This window comes from Aulonocara stuartgranti (assembly GCF_965226115.1).
Source record: "Aulonocara stuartgranti genome assembly, chromosome: 23".
Classification (NCBI taxonomy): Eukaryota; Metazoa; Chordata; class Actinopteri; order Cichliformes; family Cichlidae; genus Aulonocara; species Aulonocara stuartgranti.
This window is the reverse complement of record NC_138958.1, coordinates 5,587,913-5,612,037: the sequence shown is the minus strand read 5'-3', so window position 1 is coordinate 5,612,037 and position 24,125 is coordinate 5,587,913. Positions and strand designations below refer to the sequence as shown.

The following is a 24,125-nucleotide window of genomic DNA, read 5'->3' as shown; positions in this document are numbered from 1 at the left end:
GACTCGAGTCTGACTCGAGTCCAAGTCATGTGACTCGAGTCCACACCTCTGGTAATTCATCAACAAATTGATTTACTGTCCCTTTCTGAAACCTGGTTATAGCAGGATGATTATCTTTGTTTAAATGAATCAGCACCCTCGAGTTATATTAATAGTCAAAATTCTGGAAACACAGGCCTTGGAGGGGGTCGGAAACAATCTTCCACTCCAGCTTATTAATCAACCAAGGACGCAGTTTTACTTTATTTGAAAGCATGACAGTTAGCTCTGTCCATCTTAGCTGGAAAACTCAAAAAACAGTTTTATTTGTTGTTATTTATCGTCCTCCTTGGCCTTAAACAAAGTTTCTGTCTGATTCGTCAGACTTTTTATCTGATTTAGTGCTCAGCTCAGATAAAAATAATTACTGTGGGGGGTTTTCACCATCCATGTAGATACTAAAATGACAGCATCAGCACGGCATTTCATCTGTTATTGGACTCAATTAGCTGCTTTCAAAATGTAAAACCCACCCACCCACCTCTTTAATCACACTCTGACTCTGGTTATAACATATGGCATAGAAACTGAACATTTAACAGTACTTCCTGAAAACCCTCTTTTGTCTGATCATTTCTGATGATATTAAAACTTACAGTGATGAATTATACAGTGGGAAATAGACTTCATGACAGTAAATGCCTTGCTGAAAATGCTGTAACTATGTTCATGTTCTTGCCTTTTTAATTTGTCATTTATTAAAATTATAAATATATATTTTAACTCAAAAGTACAGTTTTTAAATGTAATGTTGCTGAAACAACAAAATAATAATAAAAAAATAAACACATATTTACAGAACATGTGGTTTATTTTAGCATTTTACCTCTATGGTGGGTGTCTTTTTGTTCTCCAACTCTTTTGTCTACCCCTTATTTTTTGCTGATTATACATCTCTTTTGTCCAGATGTTACAGGAACAGCACAATTCATCTAAATTCAATTCACTTACAGTTATATATCACAAAATCACAACAACAGTCGCCTCGAGGTGCAATGCTACATGTGTTGCTGAGGGAATGACAAGACTGAGAGAATTTTACCTGATGTATGAATTCTGAAAGAGCTGTCAGCTTATTACTGATTGTCATAATATTACTGATAACCTGACAATTTAAAGCAGGTCATAATGACCTTCAGACCATCAGATAATGCTTCAGTGCTTTCCATAGTCAGTCTTCCACTTTACTAGTAATGTTCAACAATACTGTTGAGAATACAAGTATCAGGTGAGACGCATAGCCTCTAACAGCATTTTGGCTGAAATAAACCAGCTGAAAATATCAAAAACTCAGCTACTAATGATAGAGTTTTCAATAGAGTGTGAGAATTAGCATTACCTAATAATAATCAGAACAACATAATACGCTTTTCTATCGATATTATTTAATGGTAATCAGCACAAGAAGAACATTTAATGTTCTCTTCTGTATTTTCTTATTCTCACCGTCAACCATCACACTAATCATTCTGTGCATAGCTTCCTGTCAATCTGTTATCATATATTGATCTGCAGAGTAATGTTTGCAGAGATGCTTGAAGACACGTGCATTCTTGCAATGTATACCCCATGAAAACGCTAATATGATCTGGATTCAAGTTAGCAAGTCAGGTTAGACTTAGAGCTGTATGCCACTGGTCAGTCCCTATATCAAACTAAAGGTGATAACAAAGAAAAAATGTATACATATTATTTATCAAGGTGGTTTACCATAATCAGCAGATGTATGCATTATAAAAATAGTTTCTGGCCAGAAAACAGTAAAACAGTTGCACTGAGGAGCTTCATTTGCATAGCGGTTTCGTAATGATGGTAAAATAAGTGTGTATGTGTCCTTTCACATCACAAAAATGGAGAAAAACCTTTGGGTGATATACTACAGCTTCGCAAGTCAGACAGAGCAAATGGTGATAGTAATCTATACTTCCTAGTAACTGCAAACAGGATGACAGATGCAAGAACATTTCCACGTGTGCTACTAAGAAAACTGAGAAACGAGGTGACAGTCAATTGACTTGTGGACTGAGAAAATATATAAGGTGAATGAAAACTTTTCATGCAAATAAGTAAACAATAAATACAATTTTGTGTCTCCTATTAGAGAAAGAAAGTACTTTTGGAACTTGGCCTGTTGTCTTAAAGCAACCTAAAGCGAGAAGTAAACACGTGTGTAACTTTTTTCTTTTCAGTACTTAAATTTAAGTAAATAAACAGTATTGAACACAGACATTGAATAGTTTTAAAGAAGTAGGTCAAGAAAAACAGGGTGTTCAAGAACTGAGTGCATCAACTTTTGTGTGTTAAAACAACATAAAACATATATGAGCTCAGACTGAATTTTAACAAAGGGTGTGCTGTTTGCATCATGTTAATGAGAACAGCACATGCTAGCATAACAGCCCCAACAAAAGCTCCATCTTAATACAGTGTAGTTTTATTGTTCTATCACATTTTTAATTCTAATTTATACTGGCTGCTAATAAAGTGCTGTAAAATAAGCATCAGCTGCCACCATAATAATTCTGAATGTACTGTATGATTTCCCGTTAATCCCTTATCATATATGTTGGTGGATCTGTGTACCACAAGTTCATAGCATATCTCTTACCATCAGAGTGTTTGCAGAAATGCTTTCTTGAAGTCATATGCATTGGTGCACATGTGCAGATTTTTTATCTTCTATCCTGGTTAAAACATCAGACAGCATAATTAAATGAAAAATATGTTGCCTTGCCTGACCTTGCCTGATATCATCAGCACTCCTGCCATTTTACATCATTACTTGTTTTATTTTCCCTGTCATGTTGCTTTATCACCAGAAAACGATCTCTTCTATTTTTATTTTTATTTTTTTTCACTTATTTTTTCACTTATTTAAATGATTAAGAAACTATTATTTCTTTCCAAAATAACTACACTGGAGCACAAGGCTGATGTTTTTCTACTCGACCAGATTCAGTTTTTGACACAATCATTATGCTTATATCTAAACTCAACAGTGCCTTTAAAAGCTGCTAGCTGTTTTTTCCACCTGTAATGTGTAATCGTTTATCATGACAGAAAGCAAGGACTTGTTTTAAATTTGCAGGTTAGGTTGTTTCTAATGCCAGTAGTCTGTATAATCACCAGTCATTTATATTTTATACTGTATCCAAGACTTCTGTAAGGTGATCACTCCTCATCATTTATATGCTTTTTACCACATTGTCATAAACATTAATTTAGTTTTGTCTTGCATCAGCTGTGGGGTATTGAAATTGCAGACTTACATGCCATGGGAAGGCTGGCTTTCTCCCTGTGTACAGGACCTTGAAATAAAATCCAACATACAAACACTTGATTCAACATACAAACTTTTCACATAGCAGCTCAGTATTTCTTTTTCCTGGTAAGGCCATCATTATTGTAACAATATTTTTGTTCTATGGCTCCAGAATTCCTCCTATAAACTCCCTTCAGTATTAATGTTGGTAGTGATGGTTATTGTGCTGTTTTCTGACAGAACATTTTAAAGCAAATAAAATAACTGTCTGTGCCACAATAATAACTGTCCAAGAAACGAATGATCAATATAGTATTTTCTTTAAATTTCATTTTATTTTTCAGTGAAACATATTTTAGTTTTATCAGTCCTTCAGGAAAGTGCTAAAAGAAATCTTTAAAGCAATGCATACAATTCAACTGAAATAGAATAAAATAAAGCTCTGGAGAGTCTGATAAAGTTATGAATGTGGTTCACAGCCACATCATTTGAATATGCAAATAACGCAACTTCTCTCGCTGTTACGAGGAGGTATTTAAAGGCTGAACCTGCCAGTGAAGTTACCCACTGCTCTTCAGTAGCTCAGCCTGACTTTGATCTCATCATGTTTACTCACTTTAACCTGGCAGTACTGATAGTTGTACTGACTCTTCATGATAAAGGTAAGTCTCTTTTCATAGTGCATATGTGATGTCATGCATGGTGACATTATAAATGATGTCAAAACTGAGACCGTGCAAGGTTAAGATTTTGATTTAATAGAATATGACACAACCCCCCATCCTGCTCCCACTCACGCAGTTCACACTGGAGAAATCATCGGTGGCCATGAGGCCGTGGCACACAGCAGGCCATACATGGTGCTTTTGGAGATGCACAGACCAGGTGGTCAGAAAGCCCACTGTGATGGCTTCCTTGTGAATGAGCATTTTGTGGTGACTGCTGCCCACTGCCAAGCTGAGTAAGTTTAACAGTTTATGTTTACCTAAAGGGAATTATGTGAACCGATAAATTGTCTTATCCAAACACCAAGCTTAAGTTACTCTCTGAGACTGAGATCTTTGTTTCATGGTGGCTTCATAAGTTTGGTCATAAATTAGTATTGAAAAACTTTTCTTTTGTTGTATATTGTATCACTTAAATCAGCGGTCCCCAACCTTTTTTGATCCACGGACCGGTTTATGTCCGACAATATTTTCACGGACCGGCCTTTAAGGTGTTGCTGATAAATACAACAAAATAAAACCAGAACCAGAACCAGTACCAAAAAAAAAAAAAAAAAAAAAAAAAAAAAAAAATATATATATATATATATATATATATATATATATATATATATATATATATATATATATATATATATATATATATATATATATATATATATATATATTCATAACACATTTGAAAAGACCCAGGGAAACCAAGTTAATGATAAAAACAAAAAAACAAACAGACATGAATTTTCACACCCAAGCCTCAACTCTCCTGGCCCGGTACTAAACGACTGGCCTGGGGGTCGGGGACAGCTAACTTAAATGTCTGAAAATTGTTTGCACTTATTTTATTTCAGGTCCTACAGAGTCTTTCTGGGACTTCATAATTACAACAAGCAGAATGACGTACAGCATGTGAATGTGCCTGGGGAAAATGCATTTCCACAGAAAAGCTATGATCAAGCTGAATTCAAAAATGACATAATGCTTCTGAAGGTAAAATAAACGAAAATAATATTTAATAACAGACTTTACAGTGTTATCATCCTAAATGTGGTTTCTTATCATTTTTGTTCAATTGAACAAAACAGCATTAAATAACATTTTTATCTCTCTTTGTTCCTGAAGTTGAGTACCAAGGCAGTGTTAAACAAGAATGTGAAACCTATTGATCTCGCAGACCGTGATGATAGATCGCTGCCAAAATCATGCATAGTCTCTGGTTGGGGAAGTACAGAAAACAACAAACACCCATCTCTCAAACTTTTGGAAGTCAATGTAACCCTGGTTGAAAATGAGATGTGTGTTAAGGAAAATAAGTACTGCTCAAAGGACAAGGGTGGCCCAGGTCATGTAAGTGTTTTTTATTAAACCTTTACTATAAATAAATAAATTTATTAATTAACAAGTTTGGTAAATAATGATAATCAGCTTACTGTTGTGATTACACTTAGTTATGGTCCAGTAACTACATAATGTATTGTATGCTTGTATTTCCAGGGAGACTCTGGTGGCCCATTAGTCTGTGAAGATGGAAAGGCATACGGGGTGGTGTCCGCAAGCAAGCTAAACCCAGATAAATCAGCAATTTATAGTTACACTAAGATACCTGACAACCGAGACTGGATTGACTGCATTATGAAACATAATTAAGATAAAATAAACCATGTAAAATTTAGCTGATCAAACCCCAGTATTAGAATTTGTGCTTGGGTTTAGCTTGAAAAAGAAGTGATGCGATACTGCGTTAAAATTAGATAAGTGAGTTGTTTTGGTAGATATGCATCAAAAAAACTTAAAAAAAAAAAAAACTTAAAAAAAAACAACAACACAAAACAAACATACATTAAGTTGCACATTAGTTACAGTTAAGTAGAATCTGAACTTTTACTATATACTCAATGCTGTTTATTAAATGAGATGCTGATGTTAGATACTGCATTACCTGATTTGTTTTGTACTTTAAAGATTCTTGTTTCTTTTAGATTCAGGATGATTTGTTTGACAGATGTTATTAAAATTTTGCATTTTCACTGTTTTTATGTTATTCCAACTGACTTCTTTTCATCATCCATCAGCCAGTCTTATATCATTATGTCATATTAATGGCATAAAACTACAGGAAATACATTAGAATTATGAATTAATTAGAATTTAGAAATTCTGATTTCATTATCGATATTACTTATTGTTTTGGTTCCCATATCGATTCTCATTGACTTTACATTGGCTGCAGGTGTGAATGGATTGTCTGTCTCTACAACAGTGGTCTTCTTAAAAGTGGACATCTGTATAAAAAGCTTTAGACATGTTTTCTTTTAGTGAACCTGAAGTACGAGTACTTTATAATATGCCTGGTTTATCTAATCATTAGTCAATTAAATGGCTAATTTCACTTACACTGACTGAGTCTCCTAACAAGACATTAGTCTATGTTTATTAAGCTTCTGCAGAAAGAACAGTCAGCACACAAAGAAGCAAATGCATCAGCCACTGAATCTGCCTGTCTTTGTCACAATTGTGCTGTACACAGACATATACACTGCATGTATTAACATGCTGGCTACACCGCGGATCACACAAACCTGTCAGGCACAGCTTGGGTTTCCAGTGCGTTCAGCATAGGTACTACAAAATGCTTAAGATAAGATAAGATAAGATAAGATAACCTTTATTAGTCCCACACGTGGGAAATTTGTATAACAGCATTGACTACATGGCTATCAACTATTGTGAAGATCATATTACCTTAGTAATATTAGTGTTTGTTAGATGTAATAGGGCTGCACTCTGGACAGGTCCCAGTCTGGCTCAGGATATTTGTGGTCTGAGATGTTCCCAGAGAGGCGGAGGTCCCGTAAGCATGCTGTGTTACTGTGTTACTAAACCGTGATTTTGTTTGTGAGAGTGTCTCATGACAATGATGTGCGTGCGATGTCCGTGGCTGCAACAGATGTATGTAGATCAACAACGGATAATATGGAGTGTGTGACAGAGTACAACCATGTAGTGTTAAAAGCATGGAACTACTGACATTCCTTCAATTTTTACTCCGTAAAAAGTGACAAAAACATTAGTGTCCCTACTGTGGGAAGAAAAAGTAAACTTCAAATCTGAGCAAACACCTAGCAAGCCGCTACAGGAATGTGAAAGTCACAGAGAAACCCGTGGATCCCCCCACTGACATGACCACTGCAGCACCGGGGAACTCCCCAAATGCTCTGCTCCTGCTGAACAGGTGAAAAATAGATTTAAGAGCGACAGGACTTAGTACTGCTGCTTAGAGCTTTAGTTTTTGCTGTGTTTTACGTTTATCTATTTGAAACAGTGAGTGTAAGCATGTAAGCATGTAAACTTCTGAACCATAGCTATACTGTAGATGTTTATGTAATCCAGCATTAGATTCAGGTGCTGCACTCTCCCAATGACATTTGTAACAACACCCTAACAATTTGAATTATAAATCTAATATATAAAAGTTGCAACTGTTGAATGCTTTTGGTGCATGATTAAAAAAAAACTCAAAACTGAGAGATATCTCACAGCAATTTTACAACATCAGACAGGGGACACAGTTTATAACAGTAATCTAAACTTCATCTTATAAACAGGATGCCAGACGGAAGAACATTTCCGCACATGTCGCCAAGACAGACACACAAGACTGATGCTCAAACTGTATTTAAGTTGATAGCTAATGCGTCAAAAAACTATATAAGCTTAGGTATAAATCACAGTATATTGCGCTAACAGCCCACAATAGCATCTGGTGTCATTTCCAAAGGTTTAAGTCATGTCATTTGTTATAATAACATGTTTTTCATTATATTTTGAGCTATGTTAACATGTGGGCTTGCACTAGAGAATGTGACTCTATCCCAAACTGGGCAGCTCTACGTATTTCTTTGGTACACTCAAACCAGGGACAGTGGCAGTGACAGAGTTTTTTCCTGCATTATGGATTCTGAAATGGGCTGCCAATTCATTCCCGATCGCTACTTTTTCACCGAGATGTTGACTGCTCACAGCAGATAAAAATAAGACTCGGGCCATCAAGAAATGTCCAGGTGCTCTTGATGAGCAGTCTGCCACTGGTTTACTCATGTTATCTGAGAATCCTGTTAAAAATATAAGTACTAACATATGTGAGGTGAACAATGTAACCTTTAATAGGAATTTCAAATAAGGAATTTTAATCTTTCAACATGAAGCTGAAAGAATCAAAGTCATCTTGATGCAGAGAACTTTTAATGTTCTCTAGTACTTTTGACCTTTCTTGCTGAAAGGACTGTAGTGAAATGAGTGTCAGCTGTCAGTTCTTGTTAATCTGTTATCATATATATGGATCTGTGTACTAAATGTCTCATTAACTACATATCTTTTTTCCTGCAGTGTTCCTGCAGTGTTTGCTGATATGCTTTTTGAAGCCATGTGCACCACTTATTGCATGTCATCAGGTTTGCCTTCAAAATACCGAACAGTAAACAATAAATAAATTAAGGAACGACTTCAGTCTATATAAAACTGAATTAATTAAATTAAATATGAGCACCGTATAAGAACATCAAAACTGCATGCAAGCAAGAGTCAGCCACAAATCTCATTCTAATGAACAAAACATTTTAATTTCCTATTAGATATGTTGGTAGATCCTACAGCTTTATGCCATTTTTCTATAATGTTTTTGGAAGTCTGGAAGTCTTGTATGCCACTGGTTGAATACAGCAGAGATGTAAAGAAGAAAAGAAGCCACAAAACAAATATGGATAAATATATACTTATAAAGCTGATTTAGCATAGTCAGCATTTGGGTACATTATTAAAAAAAACAACAAACAAACAGATTCTGACCAGAAATCTGCAAAAGTAAAATGAGTTGATGTACTTTGGCTAGTGAATGTAGGTTTCTACATTTGGCCTTGTGGCATGTGGTCACCTGCTCAACCGCTGAGATAAACCAAAACCCATGCAATACTGGTTTTGAGCAGAAAATCATATGTCTAGTGAGGTCTTTGTGGCTGTAAAGCAAGCCATAAACATTGAGCAACGTTGAGTAGAGAAGTCAGCGGAAAAAGTGATAGTAATCTATGCTTCCTGATAACTGCAAAAAAAAAAAAAAAAGATTACAGAAGAACATTTCAATATGTGTAACTAAGACAGAGAAATACGCAAGACTGAGAAAAAAAGTGAACTTCAACTGACTCATTAACAGGAAAAAACAAACAAACCCCAAAACTGTGGGAACTTGGATTTAAAAATTGCATCTCTTTTTCTGTCTATGAACAGTGTTTTCTTCTGATTTCTTGAAGTATTCCACAATATGATTTCCACAACAGAATTATGCCTGATCTTAATGCTTTGCCACCTGAGATCACAGTCGGTCACTACTGATTTTCAGCTTTGTCCTTTTCACACAGCTTTTCATGTAATCATTGATATTTTTGGAAATTGGGGGTTGTATAGAATAAAATTCAGAATTCAACTTTATTGTCATTGCACATGCACAGGTACAGGGCAACGAAATGCAGTTTGCATCCATCCAGAAGTGCTTTAGTGATATAGATATCAGCAACGCACAGCAATTCTGGACGTATAGATGCCGTTATATAGTACACACCCATTTAAATTTTTAGCAATTAGTTAACAAAATGTTTAAAAATAACCCATCTGATTTTCCCTTGTCTTAATGATAGAGCTGTAATTTTGGTAAGTCTGTTAATGCAGCGAATCTGCATTTTTACCTTTTTCCATTTTTCTAAACTTTAGGAATAGAACAGAGATATTACCATTACATTAATAATGACAAAAGCACTCAATATGCAAACTTTTAACACTACTGTGCAGTTCCTTTTACACTCACTGCTGTGATGCTTTCATTTTGTATTGCTTGTTTAATCTATTCATATCTTTTTCCATAGCACAATTTAATCTTTCTTTGAAAAGTCAAGTAAACTTCTGTGAGTTGCTGCCAATGCCACTCTTTTCATGCAGAGGAAACCTAGGGTTAACTTTGTGTAACTACCTATGCTGATTGCCAGTATTACGAAAAGTGATCATGGAAAGATACTCTGGGTATGTTGAAAACACACAGGCCTCTAGTGGACTTGTTTGTTGTTCACCTGCCCATTGATAGTTTATTAAGCCATTCCTCCAGTGAAATGGATTGTTCTAGGAAGTGCTGGTCACTAATACTGTTTTCAATTAAACTGAATTCAATTGAATTCAATTCAGTCTTATTTATATAGTGTCAATTACAGCAAAAATCATAATTACAAAAACAGATGCCTCAAGGTGCTTTATATTGTAAGGTAAGACTGTACAACAACCAGCTATAATACCAGATAAAAATATGACCTATCAGGCTCTGGAGGTGAGAGATCTTGTGTGAATATGGTTTATGAATACAGCCACATCATTCACATATGCAAATGACACAAACTCCTCCTTCTCTTTCTGTGATAAGAAAGCATTTAAAGATTGAATCTGTCAGTGTAGTGTCCCACTGCTCTTTATTAGCTCACCCTGACTTTGATCTTACCATGTTTACCCACTGTAACCTGGTAGTACTTATATTCGTGTTGATTCTTCAAGATCAGGGTAAGTATGTTTACTTAGTGCATACTTATATCCAAAGTCAGAACTGAAACACTGCATGATAAAGATTTTGATATACAGAATCTGATAACTTTTTTCTTTCTAGTTTATACAGGAGAAATCATTGGTGGCCGTGAAGTTGTGCCACATAGCAAACCATATATGGTGCTTTTGGAGCTGCACAACTTAGGTGGTCATAACAAACACTGTGATGGCTTCCTCGTTAATGAGGACTTTGTGCTGACTGCTGCCCACTGCCATGCAAAGTAAGTTTAACATAGTTTATGTTCACCTAGAAAGAATTAAGTGTCCAGTATATTTTGTTATCGCAGTAAGCTGGGTTTATGTTACTCATAAACTCGGGGACTGGGATAAAAGCTTTCATGGCGGTTTCATGAATGTACTCATAACATTTTTTGATTTTTTTTATTTGGTTAGCATCAGACCAGCACTCTTCTCTTTTACACTGTCAAAAAGTGATTGCACTTATTTCATTTTAGGTCCTACAAAGTCTTTTTGGGACTTCATGATTACCACAACCATAATGGAGTACAGCATGTGTCGGTGCCTGAGACCAATGCATTTCCACACAAAGACTATAATCCAGTTTCTTACAGCAACGATATAATGCTTCTTAAGGTAAAAGAAACAACAGTATTTTGGGGGGTTTGTTGTCAAATTTTTATTATTTCTTCCAAGTCAAATTTAATTTCTTATTATTGTTTGTTATTACCTTTAGATAATGTTCAACTAAAACAAACAGCATTAAAAGGAAGGGTCAGAAATATGTAATATTGTAATATTTTAACAAATATTTTTGTCTCTCCTTGCTCCTGAAGTTGAGCACCAAGGCAGTGTTCAACGAGAATGTGAAACCTATTGATCTTGCAGACCGTGATGATGGATTTGCGCCAAAATCGTGTGTAGTTCCTGGTTGGGGAAACACGGGAAACGGTAAAGACTCTGATGTGCTCCTGGAAGTCAATGTAACCCTGACTGAGAATGAGATTTGTGCTAAGGAAAATAAGTACTGCTCTGAGGGTGCCACTGGACCATCCACGGTAAGTAGCTTTTATACCTTAAAAAAGTTTGGTCAGTAATGATAATGATAGTGTTCACTTGCTGCAATAACTACATACTATTCTTGTATTTCCAGGGAGACTCTGGTGGCCCATTAGTCTGTGAAGATGGAAAGGCATACGGGGTGGTGTCCGCCAGTAGTAACTCAATGCTAGATGGCCTTAAGCTCTACAGTTACATTAAGATATCTGACAAACGAGACTGGATTGATTCTGTCATAGATCATCATCGAAAGTGGTAATTCATGTATTGAATCTGCCTTTAAAAAAAGTTATATGACAACTGAGATTTGAATATTTGAACTCATTCTATTAAAATGATGGGTGGCAAGGTGGTGCAATGGTCACACTGCTGCCTTTTTTCTTCCAGCTACAAACCTTTTCTTTGCAAACCTGTAGTTTCATTTTAGTCATAGTTTAAAATCTTAAATTTAAATGTAGAATGAATACCATTTTTTTTAATTTTAATGTTAGATACTGCATTTACTACTCTTAAAATCAACAGATTTTAAGATTTCGAATTAGTTTAAGAGAGAAACCAAGATGATATGTTGGATTGTAACAGCAATAAACTGTTGTGCTACTCACTGTGTTTATATTTCATTATACAAACATATGGATAAATGAGAATATATGTATGTATAAAATATGTGTTTGTTTTTGTGTGCATGCGTTTATAATGTATGTATGACAGTTGTAAACTGCACATGCATTCATTGTTTAGCAGTAGTTCATTGTTTAGCTGTACTTGTTGGCTTAAAATTTGTTCAGCAAAGGACCCAAACAGTTTTTTTGAGCAAATTTTATTAGCTCCATAAATGGAGATAATTTAGATTTTTTTAGAGGACCCTATATTAATACAGTACTAACAGAATACTCAAGTACATATTTTCCCTTTTGCTTGTTTGTGTGTTTTTTAAATAAATTTGCAAGAATTTCAAACAAACTTTTTTCGCTTTGTCATTAAGGGATATTCTGTGTAGATGTCTGAGGTAAAAAATGAATTTAATTTATTTTGGAATAAGGCTGTAACATGAGAAAATTTGGAACACATAAAGCACTGTGAATACTTTCTGCATGCACTATAGTTGGCGCTGTCACCTTGCATGAAGATCCTGGGTTCTAAACCTCCACTGACTGGCTCATAGTGTCTCATCATGTCTTCTTTTGAGGTTATCCGGCTTCCTCTCACAGTCCCAAAACATGCATGTTAGGTTAAATGGTGACTATAAGTTGGCTGTAGGTTTGAAAGTGGTGTTGGAGCTCCAGCCCAAACTCAAAAACCTTTGCTTGCATGTTAACTAGAAAAGTTAAATTGCTCCCAGTAAACACTCAACTACAGAGGATCGTGTTCTTAGAAACATGGAGTTCTTTATCTATCCTTGTCTATGTAGCTCTTAGGCAGTTTCGTCATCTAACTCATTTTCCTTGTCTACATATAGAAATAAATGAAATCATGTGAAGAGGAAACATTATGCTAGCTTTGTATTGGTATAACGGATGAAGTCAGACATTGTACTGAGGGGTCATTTATAGTTCAATTCAATTCAATTTCAATTCAATTCAATTTTATTTATATAGCGCCAAATCACAACATAAGTCGCCTGAAGGCGCTTCATAGATACAGAGAAAAACCCAACAATCATATGACCCCCTATGAGCAAGCACTTTGGCAACAGTGGGAAGAAAAAACTCCCTTTTAACAGGAAGAAACCTCCGGCAGAACCAGGCTCAGGGAGGGGCGGCCATCTGCTGCGACCGGTTGGGGTGAGAGAAAGTTGGATCTTTATGTCAGAAGTGCAGTGCAGCATATGGGTGTATATGTTTGTTAATGTTCAAGAGAATAGTTCACATTCACAGTGTATGTGTGGCTATTTACTATAACACAAAAACACCACAAAGACAGAGAAAACCTCTGTGTTATACACTGCAGTTTCACAAGTCAGATAGAGGAAATGGTGATAGTAATCTATACTAACTGATTGCTGCAAACTGGATGACAGATGCATAAATCTTTCCAAATATACAAGATCGAACTGAACTTCAATTCTTAGTTTAAAAGACCAAAAGTGGAGAAAGCATGGATTTAAAAATGGCGAGAACAATGGGCTTCAACAAATTTCCAATCATTTTCTTTTTCACATTACTGCACAAGGCTAGACACGCAGAACTATGTACAAAGATATTTTTTCAGAATATTGAAATCCGAGGTTCTTTTAAATTTTCCAAAGATTAGGCACTAGTTTTAAGAAAACTCTTTATACCTACAGATGTTCACAGGCTGCGTGGGTGTGTTTCTGACTGTTCTTTTGACTGATCTGCCCCATGAATGGGACTTCTTTTGCATTTAGCTTCATCATTGAAAAGGGCATTTCTCTTCTTTACTCTTCTTCTCCTCTTCTTTTTTTCTCACTTTCTCTCAAGTCTCTCAACTCTCAAGTAGAATCAGATAGACAATGTATGTCTCATTGAGTGAAAAATAAAAAGCTCAACTGATAAAGATGCATTAGCATGTTTGCAGCTGGCATAATAGAAGGCCATCTTTATAACATGGAATTTTAATGTCATCTCTTTTTTGTTTTCTTATTTTCCCCGAGTTACTTTTAGTAGAACTGCTAGTAAGTGTCAACCACAACTGTTGTCATTATGAATGTACGTGACTTCTTGTTAATCTCTTATCATTTAAAATGGTCTATGCATTAAAGGTTCACAGCATATCTCTTGTTATGTCTTGTGATCACAATATTGTTACAAAGATGATTTTTTTGAAGCCATGTGCACTGTTTCATGCAGAGTACTGCAGAATTGGCTATCCTTTTGGAAGGTTCTCCTCAGCACCACCGCCATAGCTTCCAGTAACCTTTTCATTGCAAGACAGTTGATGGCCTTTTGTAGTTCGCTCAATGTCAGTCCCACATCTAGCTTTTCCATGATAGTTAGTTGGGGAATCGCAGTTAGTGCAGTCTTTACAACTTCTCATGTTTTTGCCATTAATACAATATACATCTTGTTTGATAATTCTCAAGACTGAATGGCCAGTGTATAAATATGCCTTTGTACTTATACATCTCCAATAGATCTTTTCTTTATTGATGCAAACCTTTTAAAACTCGAGACTCTGCACTTGTAATATTGTATATAACGGAGGGATAACTCATGGGTGAGATATTGCAGTTTCTTAAATGTTGGTCAGATTTGTTTATTATACTTACTTTTTTCTGTTTATCTGCTTCCAAACAGCAAATTGATAGAGACTCAAGCTAATGGCTGTGGACAAGAAAATCAAGAAAAAGAGTGGCATCTGGAGCAGAGTCTAAAAGAAAATATGTCCCAGCAACAATGCCATATATCTTAGTTAAGTCAGATATTTGTTTATTATCCTTATTCTTTTGTCTGTTTGTCTGTCTGGAAACATCTCAAAGAGAGAGATCTGAGACATCATCTTTATTTGACTCAGATGTGACTAGTTGCCTGCTCTAGCCTCCAGTTTTCTCTGCCTTTCATCCTCCCATTCCACTTCTGTCTGTAAATGCAAATAAATGTATTATTGATAAGGTGAAGGCTCTACACTAACATGCTGGCTACACTTGGTGGTAATCACAGAGTGTGCATCGGTTAGAATGTGCTCCCTTTTTCCCCCTAAGGCTTAATGCAGACAAATAATCCTAACAGTGTTGATGGGTTTACTATTAAATGCAGCACAGAGAATATGTGTATGCATGTGGTTCTGGAAAGTCGGAAATAATTATAATTGTTGTTAATAACTCTGTCATAAAAAAATCAAGGACTGGGACACAAGCAGCAATTAACTATGGATCTGATCGAGCCCTGAACTGTGACTACCAGCTTGGCTGAACTGATTATAAGGGGTCCAACTGCACTAAGTACAGTCCGTGGAATCCCCCTTGTGGGCATGGTGGGAAATAACATGCCCTGCCACATCTTCAGAACAATTGCTTTATTTGATAGAACAATGATATGAAATAGTAATTGGTCACAATCAAATCTGAAATTATAATTGAGTATATTTAAAAATATTTTCACACAACAGTTTATGTGTTTAAACACATATGTGTTTAAACACATATGTGTTTAAACCACACATATTACAGTGATCTTACCTGGAAAAAGAATTTTACTGTTTAAATAATTCTGCATGAATAGTATGAATAGCCTATTTAAGGTCATGCCAAAGCACTGCAATCCGATTTAAATCCAGACTTTTACTAGGTCACTCCAACAGCCTATTGTGTTTTGTTTTGGCAGTGTTCATTTTAGATATATGCATCTATAAAAAATCTCAAAACCCCCAAACTAGATCGATAAGGCAGAGGAAAGGAAAGGCAGAGGTTTGTCATAGTGATCTGTGCTTTCTGGAAATAGAATTTAGAACATTTCAATGTTCAACTGATTCACATAACTCAGCAAAATACACAAATACACAAACCTAATCAAACACAACCAATGCCGTTGGCAACGTGCAGCACTGTTGCTGAATTTTGGAAAGTGTTTTGTGTGCTTTTGCAGCGTTTTTCTATTTGCTGGTGTCTGTTTGACCTCTCAGGGCCACTGTACATATCAGATCTCAATGGGAACCCCCCACCCGAAAACAACCAGTGCTATATCTATATTAATATACGTTTCAACCCCCCAGACCATCACTGACCCACCACCAAGCCAGTAATGCTGGCAGCATAATATTCTCCACGGCTTCTCCAGACCCTTTCACAGTTTTCACAGACAACTATGAGGAGACAAGATGCAAAAATCTGAAGACGTCACTTTATTTGAAAAAAAAATTACAAATTACTCGAAAGCTTTTTAAAAAATGTTAAATGCAAAACTTATTAGAGTACCATGCAGCTCATTGTGCAAATCGTTATTGTAAAATATTATTAAAGTAGCATTACTGAAATCTATTCAATTGTACTTTGCTTTACTTGACAGGTGGTGTTTGACTATATACAGTAGCCACAGACATTCCTAATTCCTAATTTCAGTTAGTTGTTTTTTGTTGTTGTTGTTGTTGTTTTTTAATTTTTGCATATGCAAACAACACAAATCCCTCCTTCTAGCTCTGTGATCAGGATGCATTTAAAGGCTGAAATGTCAGTGAAGTGTCCCACAGATGAAAAAAGTTGCCTGACTGTAACTTACTTTGACTTTGACCTCACTATATCTACGCACTGTAACATGGAAGGATTGATACTTGTGCTCATGATCATGGCAAGCTCTTTTCATGGCACAAACTTTTACACCATGTTAGAATTAAGACAGTGGATGGTTCAAAATCAGGTCCGGAATTTTCACTGGAATATAGGCTTTGTGGTGGTTCTGTGTAATAATTACTTTTTTGAGTAATGATTCCAACACAGATCACAAAAAGAGGGGAAATAACGTAACAAACATGCACAAACACTAGACCCACAGTATTCAATTGATTTGCATTAATATAATTTTATTATCGCTGCTTAGCAGTGGTGGAGACTCTCAAAACAGAGCTGATGAGAACCCAGTGACAATTGATAGGAGAATTGATAAGGAATCGAACTGATAAGTGATATCGCAGTTCCCGGTTTACACAGGAAATCGCAACTTTGCTCTCAATAAACTATTTGATTGGGTAAGGGGGGTCACGTTGAATGAGTTATACTGCATGCTACTGGTCTGTGTGTTTCCTATAGATGTACAGTGACTACTGTAAAGGCAATACAAAAGCTGCGATTAAAATAACGCTACCGTAAATACTGGAAACTTTGCTCACACCCCGTCAAAATCGGACCGCTGTCCTCCTACTGATGACCTAAGTTACGAAAGTTAAAAACTTAGCTTCTTAACCCTTAATCCTCTGTTCTTTTAAATAGCCACCAGAGGGCGATACCTCCGTATAAAAAGACTTGGGAAAGCTTTTTCCACACCTTTGAAAGCACTTCGTTTCCACTGTGTATTAACTTTTCACAGGTTGACACCAGGCTTTTTCTTTCTTTTTTTATGATTGAGATGTTGAGTTGTTTGTTTCCTGTCATTTGTCACAGAGTTTCTCTAAATTCACACCCAGTTTCACACCTTGGCTCAGGCGATTAGAGGATCATTTTGTCCCTCTGTGGGGGGATACTCCCACTAGGTTTATGTCTGGGACTCTCCACCATTTGACCTTAGAACTGAAGAAGCTTCTCGGATGAGAGGTGAAACGTCTTCAAGTAATTTAAAGAAGTCAAGACGCTTTTCTTTGCAAGCTCCTTTGACTACGATGACCTGGATGACTGAGAATCTTCACAGACATCTAAATTCAAATATTTTACTAATTTGTTTCTTCTTTCTGTCATTCACTTACTTTTACAAAACTGTAATTTTTAAGGGTCACTGTTGTAAATTTTAAATTAAATTAAATAGTCAATACTTGTATATGGTTCATCTACCAGTATGTGTATGTGTAGCATGTGGTTCATACATATTCTATGATGGTAAAATTACTGGGCCACCTAAACACTACATCTACAAGAGCCTCTCAGCCATAAAAACTTGCCATGAAGTTCACTGAGCACAGTTTCTGTCCTGATGTTAATGCCAGGATTAATACTCTGCAGTTTTTGAGTCAGCAAATAGTTGGTGACTTGTGCTGCACAATGCACCTCAGCACTCTGCATCTCTATAACTTTATGTGGTCTGTCACTTTGTGGCTGTGCTGCTGTGGTTCCCAAATTCTTCTACTTTGCAAGAAAAAAATCACTTACTGTTGTTTGTGGGCTATCTGAGAAGACCAAAAATTGACTAGGTTATTGATGTTATACACCTGTGCCATTAGAAAGAGAGATGCATTCAAAGATTAAAAAGTCTGGCCCAAAACATTTGACCAAATATTGCAGGTATTCATCACTACACTGATTTACAGGTATTCTCTAAAAACTAACCCATACAAGGAGTGACATAATTAGGGGAAATTTCTACTGCTATGACTGAAGACTTAAAAGAGATGATTTTTGAAAGACTCAGACATACCGAACCATGGCGGATACACTGCAGTTTCACAAGTCAGTCAGAGGAAACTATGATATAAATCTATACTTCCTGATAATTACAAACAGGATGAGAGATGCTAGAACATTCACAGATATGTGACCAAACCAGAATAAAGTTGAAATGACTCACTGAGTGAGCCATCAAAAATACAAATGTTATTTATAATGAGCAAAAAAGTACAAGCGCATTAATATATGGAGCTATATGTAAATTGAATACACTGTTTGTGCTTCATTTAAACAGTTATTGTCCAACTGCATGTTAGCAAATATACTGTAGAGTAGCTGCATTTCTCTACACAGTAAAACACCATATACGGAGCTTTATAGCCAGGACATTCCTTCTTTTAAGAAATGTGCCAGACTTGGTCCCTGCTAAAATTTTGGCTACCTTTCTGATAAGTTTATGTTGATTTTTCAGCCCCATGATGGTTTCCTTCTCTTGTCTTTGCGTCTGCCTAAAAATTAAGATAAAACTGAAGTTATTCTGTTCTGGCTGGTGTTGCACTGTCTTTGTTTTGTTTTTGGGTTTTTTTGCAATTGTCGCACTTTATGTAGTCCTGTGTTGATTGTTATATGTCATATGTAGCACTATGGTCTTGGAGGGACGTTGTGTAATTTCACTGTGTACTGTGCCACAGCTCATGGTTGGAATGACACTAAAGCCACTTGACTTGACTTAACTTGTTATTATACTTGGCCCCAAAAAATCATAGAAACACATTTACTCTGGATGGCCTCCAGTACTACTGTGATTTTTGACCAGAATATGTCCTTCATATTAAATAAATATGTAGAACTACAGTCCTGCATTTTTGGATTATATTATAATCCTACAAACTTATGTTTGTCCCTAAAATTTGAAACATCCTGTCTCAGAGTGATGGCGAAAACCACAAAATTTGATAAATTTCTACATGTGAGTTTTTGTTTTCAAATTCACCATGAAAAAGAAGTGATTTGATAATTGAGTTTTTGTGCTGAGGTTTATGCAAGAGGAGGTTAGAAACTCTGCAGTTGTTGAGTCAGCAAATTATTGGCAACCTTTATGCACTGTGTGCAAGCAAGTGAGCAGGAAGAGCAGAAATTAAATTGTTGAGGTTACTGATTTTATACACCTGTGTAATTTTATAGACTCTAATTTTATATATTTAAGAATTCAAAAACTACATTCTGTGCTTGTACTTCAGGGAGACTCTGGTGGCCCGTTAGTCTGGGAAGCTGCAAAGGCGTATGGGTGGTGTCTGCCAGTAGGCCAAACCCAAATTATCTAACAGTCCACACTTATACTAAGATAGTTATATAGGGACTGAATTGATTGTATACTGAAACATAAGTGAAACACTATCAAGAGATCTAATGACTGAGATATCAATATTCAGGCTGATTACAATGATGACGATGGTATACGTGTTTGTAACACATAATTAGACAATAAACTGTTGCACTTTGTTCTTGATGTCTATTTTTCATCATCGTAATACAAACTAAACACGTCCTTTGTGATTGTACAACTGGCTTATCGTATTATACCGCGAAGGGCTGTCTGAGTAAAACACTGTATACTTAAGAATTTATCCTGCTCTACATTGCTGTATATCATGCTATATGTATTACAAAAAAGCAAAGTGACAGATGACTTGACCTGTAACTGGTGCTACATGTCAGCTGGCTTCCTGTTTCACGCGCCCCCAACATTCTGAAAATAGTTTGTTTCCAAGTAATCCGCCAGGCTTTCTCACTGAATATTGTGAAGATGCTTTCTTGAAGCCACGTGCACAAATTCTTGCAACTCTTGCAACAGTCATAGCTTTCCATCTAATACATCATGCTAACAAACAATAACTTTTCACACTGTTGTCACTCTTTAAGTATATTAAGTTAATTACCTTCTTAATTTTCTTTTAAATTTTTCTTTCATCATGAACCCCAAAAAACATTTTACCCCATGGTTTTAACATTCTTGCTATAAATTGAAAATGTTATAAAATGTCTTCTTTCTTTAACATTGTTCATATAGTTTGTACTGTGAGTTGACTCTATCAAGTCATATACTTGAATCTTGGACCAATTTATAGCAAAGCCTGTCTCACAATATCTCAACAAAAAGCCATGTTATATTCACCTTTTTGTTTTGTTTGATTTGATTTATTTTAAGCTTTATTGAAAGATTTTGAATCTATAACAATGCATAATGTGACCCTTGTTAGAACTATATTACTATTAAGCCTGCTTAAAGACTCCAACTAAGACTAATGAGCTACATTTAATAAGCTACACTTTTTTTCAGCTTCTGGAGGTGTCAGAGATGATCTCTTTATAAATGTGGTTTGACACCCCATCATTTGCATTTACAAAAACACAAACACTTCCTCCTTTATTATAAGGAAGCATTTAAAGACTGAAGTGTCAGTGAAGTGCCCCATTGCTCTTCAGTAACTCACCTTGACTTTGATCTCACCATGTTTACCCACTGTAACCTGGCAGCACTGATACTCGTGCTGACTCTTCATGATCAAGGTAAGGCTCTTTTCATAGCACAAACGTTTATACAAAGTCAAAACGGAGTCCATGAAGTTAAGATTTTGATGCATAGAATATGAAAACCTTTTTCTCTCCAGTTCATACAGGAGAAATCGTGGGTGGCCATAAGGTTGCACCACATAGCAGGCCGTACATGGTGATTTTGGAGCTGAACAAGTCAAATGGTATTACAACATACTGTGATGGCTTCCTTGTAAATGAGCATTTTGTGATGACTGCTGCCCACTGCGAAGCCAGGTGAGTTTAACCCACTCATGTTTATCTAAAATGAATTATGTGGCCACAATAATGCTAAAGTTACACAACTTCAAGCCACAACCTTTGACTGCGATGTAGGTTTCATGAAGGATTTATCTTTTCTTTTGTTAATACTAAAAATTATTATCTTTATTGTTTCAAGATATTTTTCCCCTATTTTTCAGATTGTACAAAGTCTTTCTGGGACTTCATGATTACAAAAATCGCAGAAAAGTACAGACTGTGACTGTGGATGAGACAAATGCTTTTCCACACGAAGGCTACAACAAAACTTCTTTAAAAAATGACATAATGCTTCTTAAGGTAAATAAAGACCAAAATAATTGTATTTGACAAAAAGATTATTATTAATTTGAGCTATAATCAACTTTCATTTATTATATTAGGAAAAGCTCAGTCATCAACAAACAGCTGTTAATCTATATACTGTATATATTGATACTAAAATTCTCTTATTTCTCGTTTTCTTGAAGTTGCATCCCAAGGCTAAGTTCAACGAGAATGTGACATCTATTACTCTCGCAGGCCGTGATGATGTCCCAAAGTCATGTGCAGTCCTTGGCTGGGGAAAAACAGAGAATGGTAAAGCATCTGATGTACTCCGGGAAGTCAACGTGAACCTGACTGACAATGAGTTGTGTGCTAAGGAAAAAAAGTACTGCTCTGAAGGTACAACTGGACCAAGCAGCGTAAGTAGATTTTGCATCTTATAACAAGAAAGAAAAAAGAGCATTGATCAGCATTGATAATTAGCTCATTGTTCACTTATGATCACAATAACTACATACTGTGCTTGTACTTCCAGGGAGACTCTGGTGGCCCGTTAGTCTGTGAATGTGGAACGGCGTATGGGGTGGTGTCTGCCAGCAATCAAAACACCTACAGTTATACTATGATACCTGAATACAGAGACTGGATTGACTGCATACTAAAACATAAGTGAAAGTCATAATACATTTAAACCTCAGATCGCTAAGACATCTGATGACTGAGATATCAATATTTAGACTGAACTGAGACTGCCTAACAGACAAGATATCATTGTGACCTAATATACTGATACTGCATTTCATGTTCTTAAAAACAGTAATAATCAATTATTGCTTTGCCTTTCTGTTAGAGTAGATTCAAAGAGAACCCATGCCGTTATGCTTGTTTGTAACATTTAATGAGACAATAAACTGTTTTTCTTTGATGTCTTATTTTCTTAATAGCAATGCAAACAAAACATATTTTACATGATTATGCAGCATATTTTAAGTCAATGTAAACATATATATTTCCTAGATATATGAACAAAAATCAGGAAATATATTGTAAAGGCACTTGATGTTAAACATGTAAGCTAAAGCATGCATTACAAGTGAAACAAACAGGAACAGAATCACAAAAGCATATTGTTAAATGGAGACATCAGGTTGGGATCTGAAAAAAATTACTCAGGTTACATAGTTCATGATATATATCATTAAATGACCTGATATGAGGTACAGTACACTGGCTGTTCAAATAAACACATCCAACACTTTGTATATCCGTGATGTCTCATATGACCTAAGTAACACTGAGAATGTATTTGGTGATCATTTCAGCTTGCCTTTAGAGCCACCATCAGGTTTTTCTCTTTTAACACACTTTATGAACATGTACACTCACTGAGCACAATTGTTCAACTATTCATTTATGCAAACATCTAATCAGCCATCAGCAACTCAATGCATTAGGAATCTAGACATAGTCAAGATGATCTGCTGAAGTTCAAATCGAAGTTCACATGGGCATGAGGTCAAAATATTTATGGCCCTAACTACTAGTATACATTATGACTAAATGAATCGTTGTGTATCTCACTCCATCTAGTTTTGCACACGCTCCACAGTAAAATAACAAATGACAAAGTTCACAGGTTACAGCTAAAAGTCATTAATTTATAATTGATTGCTTTCTATATATTAGTGCTATTTCTTAAATGTGTAAACTTTGCAATAAATTGTATTATTTAATTAGTTTAGTCTCTTACTGTTACTGTCTTGGAGCAACTGTAACGCACATAGTTTCCTTAGGGATTATAAAAGTATTCTGATTCTGATCCTCCAGTTTCTTCCTGCCATAAAGTGTAATGCAGATTAGACTAGAGCAGTAGATCACTGCATATGCACATAAATGATCTTAAATTAATTATACCATAGACATGGGGACATGTTTAAAAAAATGCTTTAATATAAATAAAATAGCTGTCTGTGAAAATATATATATCAAAGAAAATGTACATAAAATGCATACTATATACGTATTTTTTATTTTAGTACCGGCTCACAGGAAAGATGCATATTAATAAAAAAAACATTAATATCTATCCATCCATGGATTAATATGTGATAAATGCCAGAGAAAGTTATGTAAAGTCTTTGTAGTCATGCATTTTTTTTATTTATTTGTAAACGCTTCATGCTCGTGCATTACCTTTTTCACCCACTAGAGGGTGCTGAAGCACCACCTACAGAAGAGGACGCACTCACTGAGGTCAGAGCAACGAAAAGCAGCTTTCTTACCTCAGAGATCAGAGTAGACAGAAAGAACAATGGACAGCTGAGGGTTTGTTGAATTGGAGCAT

The 24,125-nt window shown here is 35.7% G+C and overlaps 3 protein-coding genes across 3 annotated transcripts; all 3 read left to right on the top strand.

The window, feature by feature from the left end:
• Positions 1-3,767: 3,767 nt before the first annotated feature.
• LOC309699860 (granzyme B-like) lies at positions 3,768-5,911 on the top strand (the record flags this gene model as incomplete). The annotated part of the gene is made up of 5 exons (XM_082523036.1): positions 3,768-3,963; positions 4,103-4,262; positions 4,875-5,013; positions 5,146-5,370; positions 5,518-5,911. 5 exons carry the CDS (start codon positions 3,768-3,770, stop codon positions 5,668-5,670), a joined length of 873 nt encoding a protein of 290 aa, XP_082379162.1. The 3' UTR covers positions 5,671-5,911.
• Positions 5,912-10,439: 4,528 nt separating this feature from the next.
• On the top strand, positions 10,440-12,637 carry LOC309699724 (granzyme B-like; the record flags this gene model as incomplete). The annotated part of the gene is made up of 5 exons (XM_082522872.1): positions 10,440-10,614; positions 10,718-10,877; positions 11,112-11,250; positions 11,451-11,672; positions 11,768-12,637. The coding sequence occupies 5 exons, from the start codon at positions 10,440-10,442 to the stop codon at positions 11,930-11,932; spliced, it is 861 nt and encodes a 286-aa protein (XP_082378998.1). The 3' UTR covers positions 11,933-12,637.
• Positions 12,638-16,563: 3,926 nt separating this feature from the next.
• Positions 16,564-22,706, top strand: LOC309701377 (mast cell protease 1A-like). Its single transcript, XM_082525501.1, has 5 exons — positions 16,564-21,229; positions 21,331-21,490; positions 21,676-21,814; positions 21,985-22,200; positions 22,317-22,706. Exons 1-5 carry the CDS (start codon positions 21,172-21,174, stop codon positions 22,452-22,454), a joined length of 711 nt encoding a protein of 236 aa, XP_082381627.1. The 5' UTR covers positions 16,564-21,171; the 3' UTR covers positions 22,455-22,706.
• Positions 22,707-24,125: the final 1,419 nt, after the last annotated feature.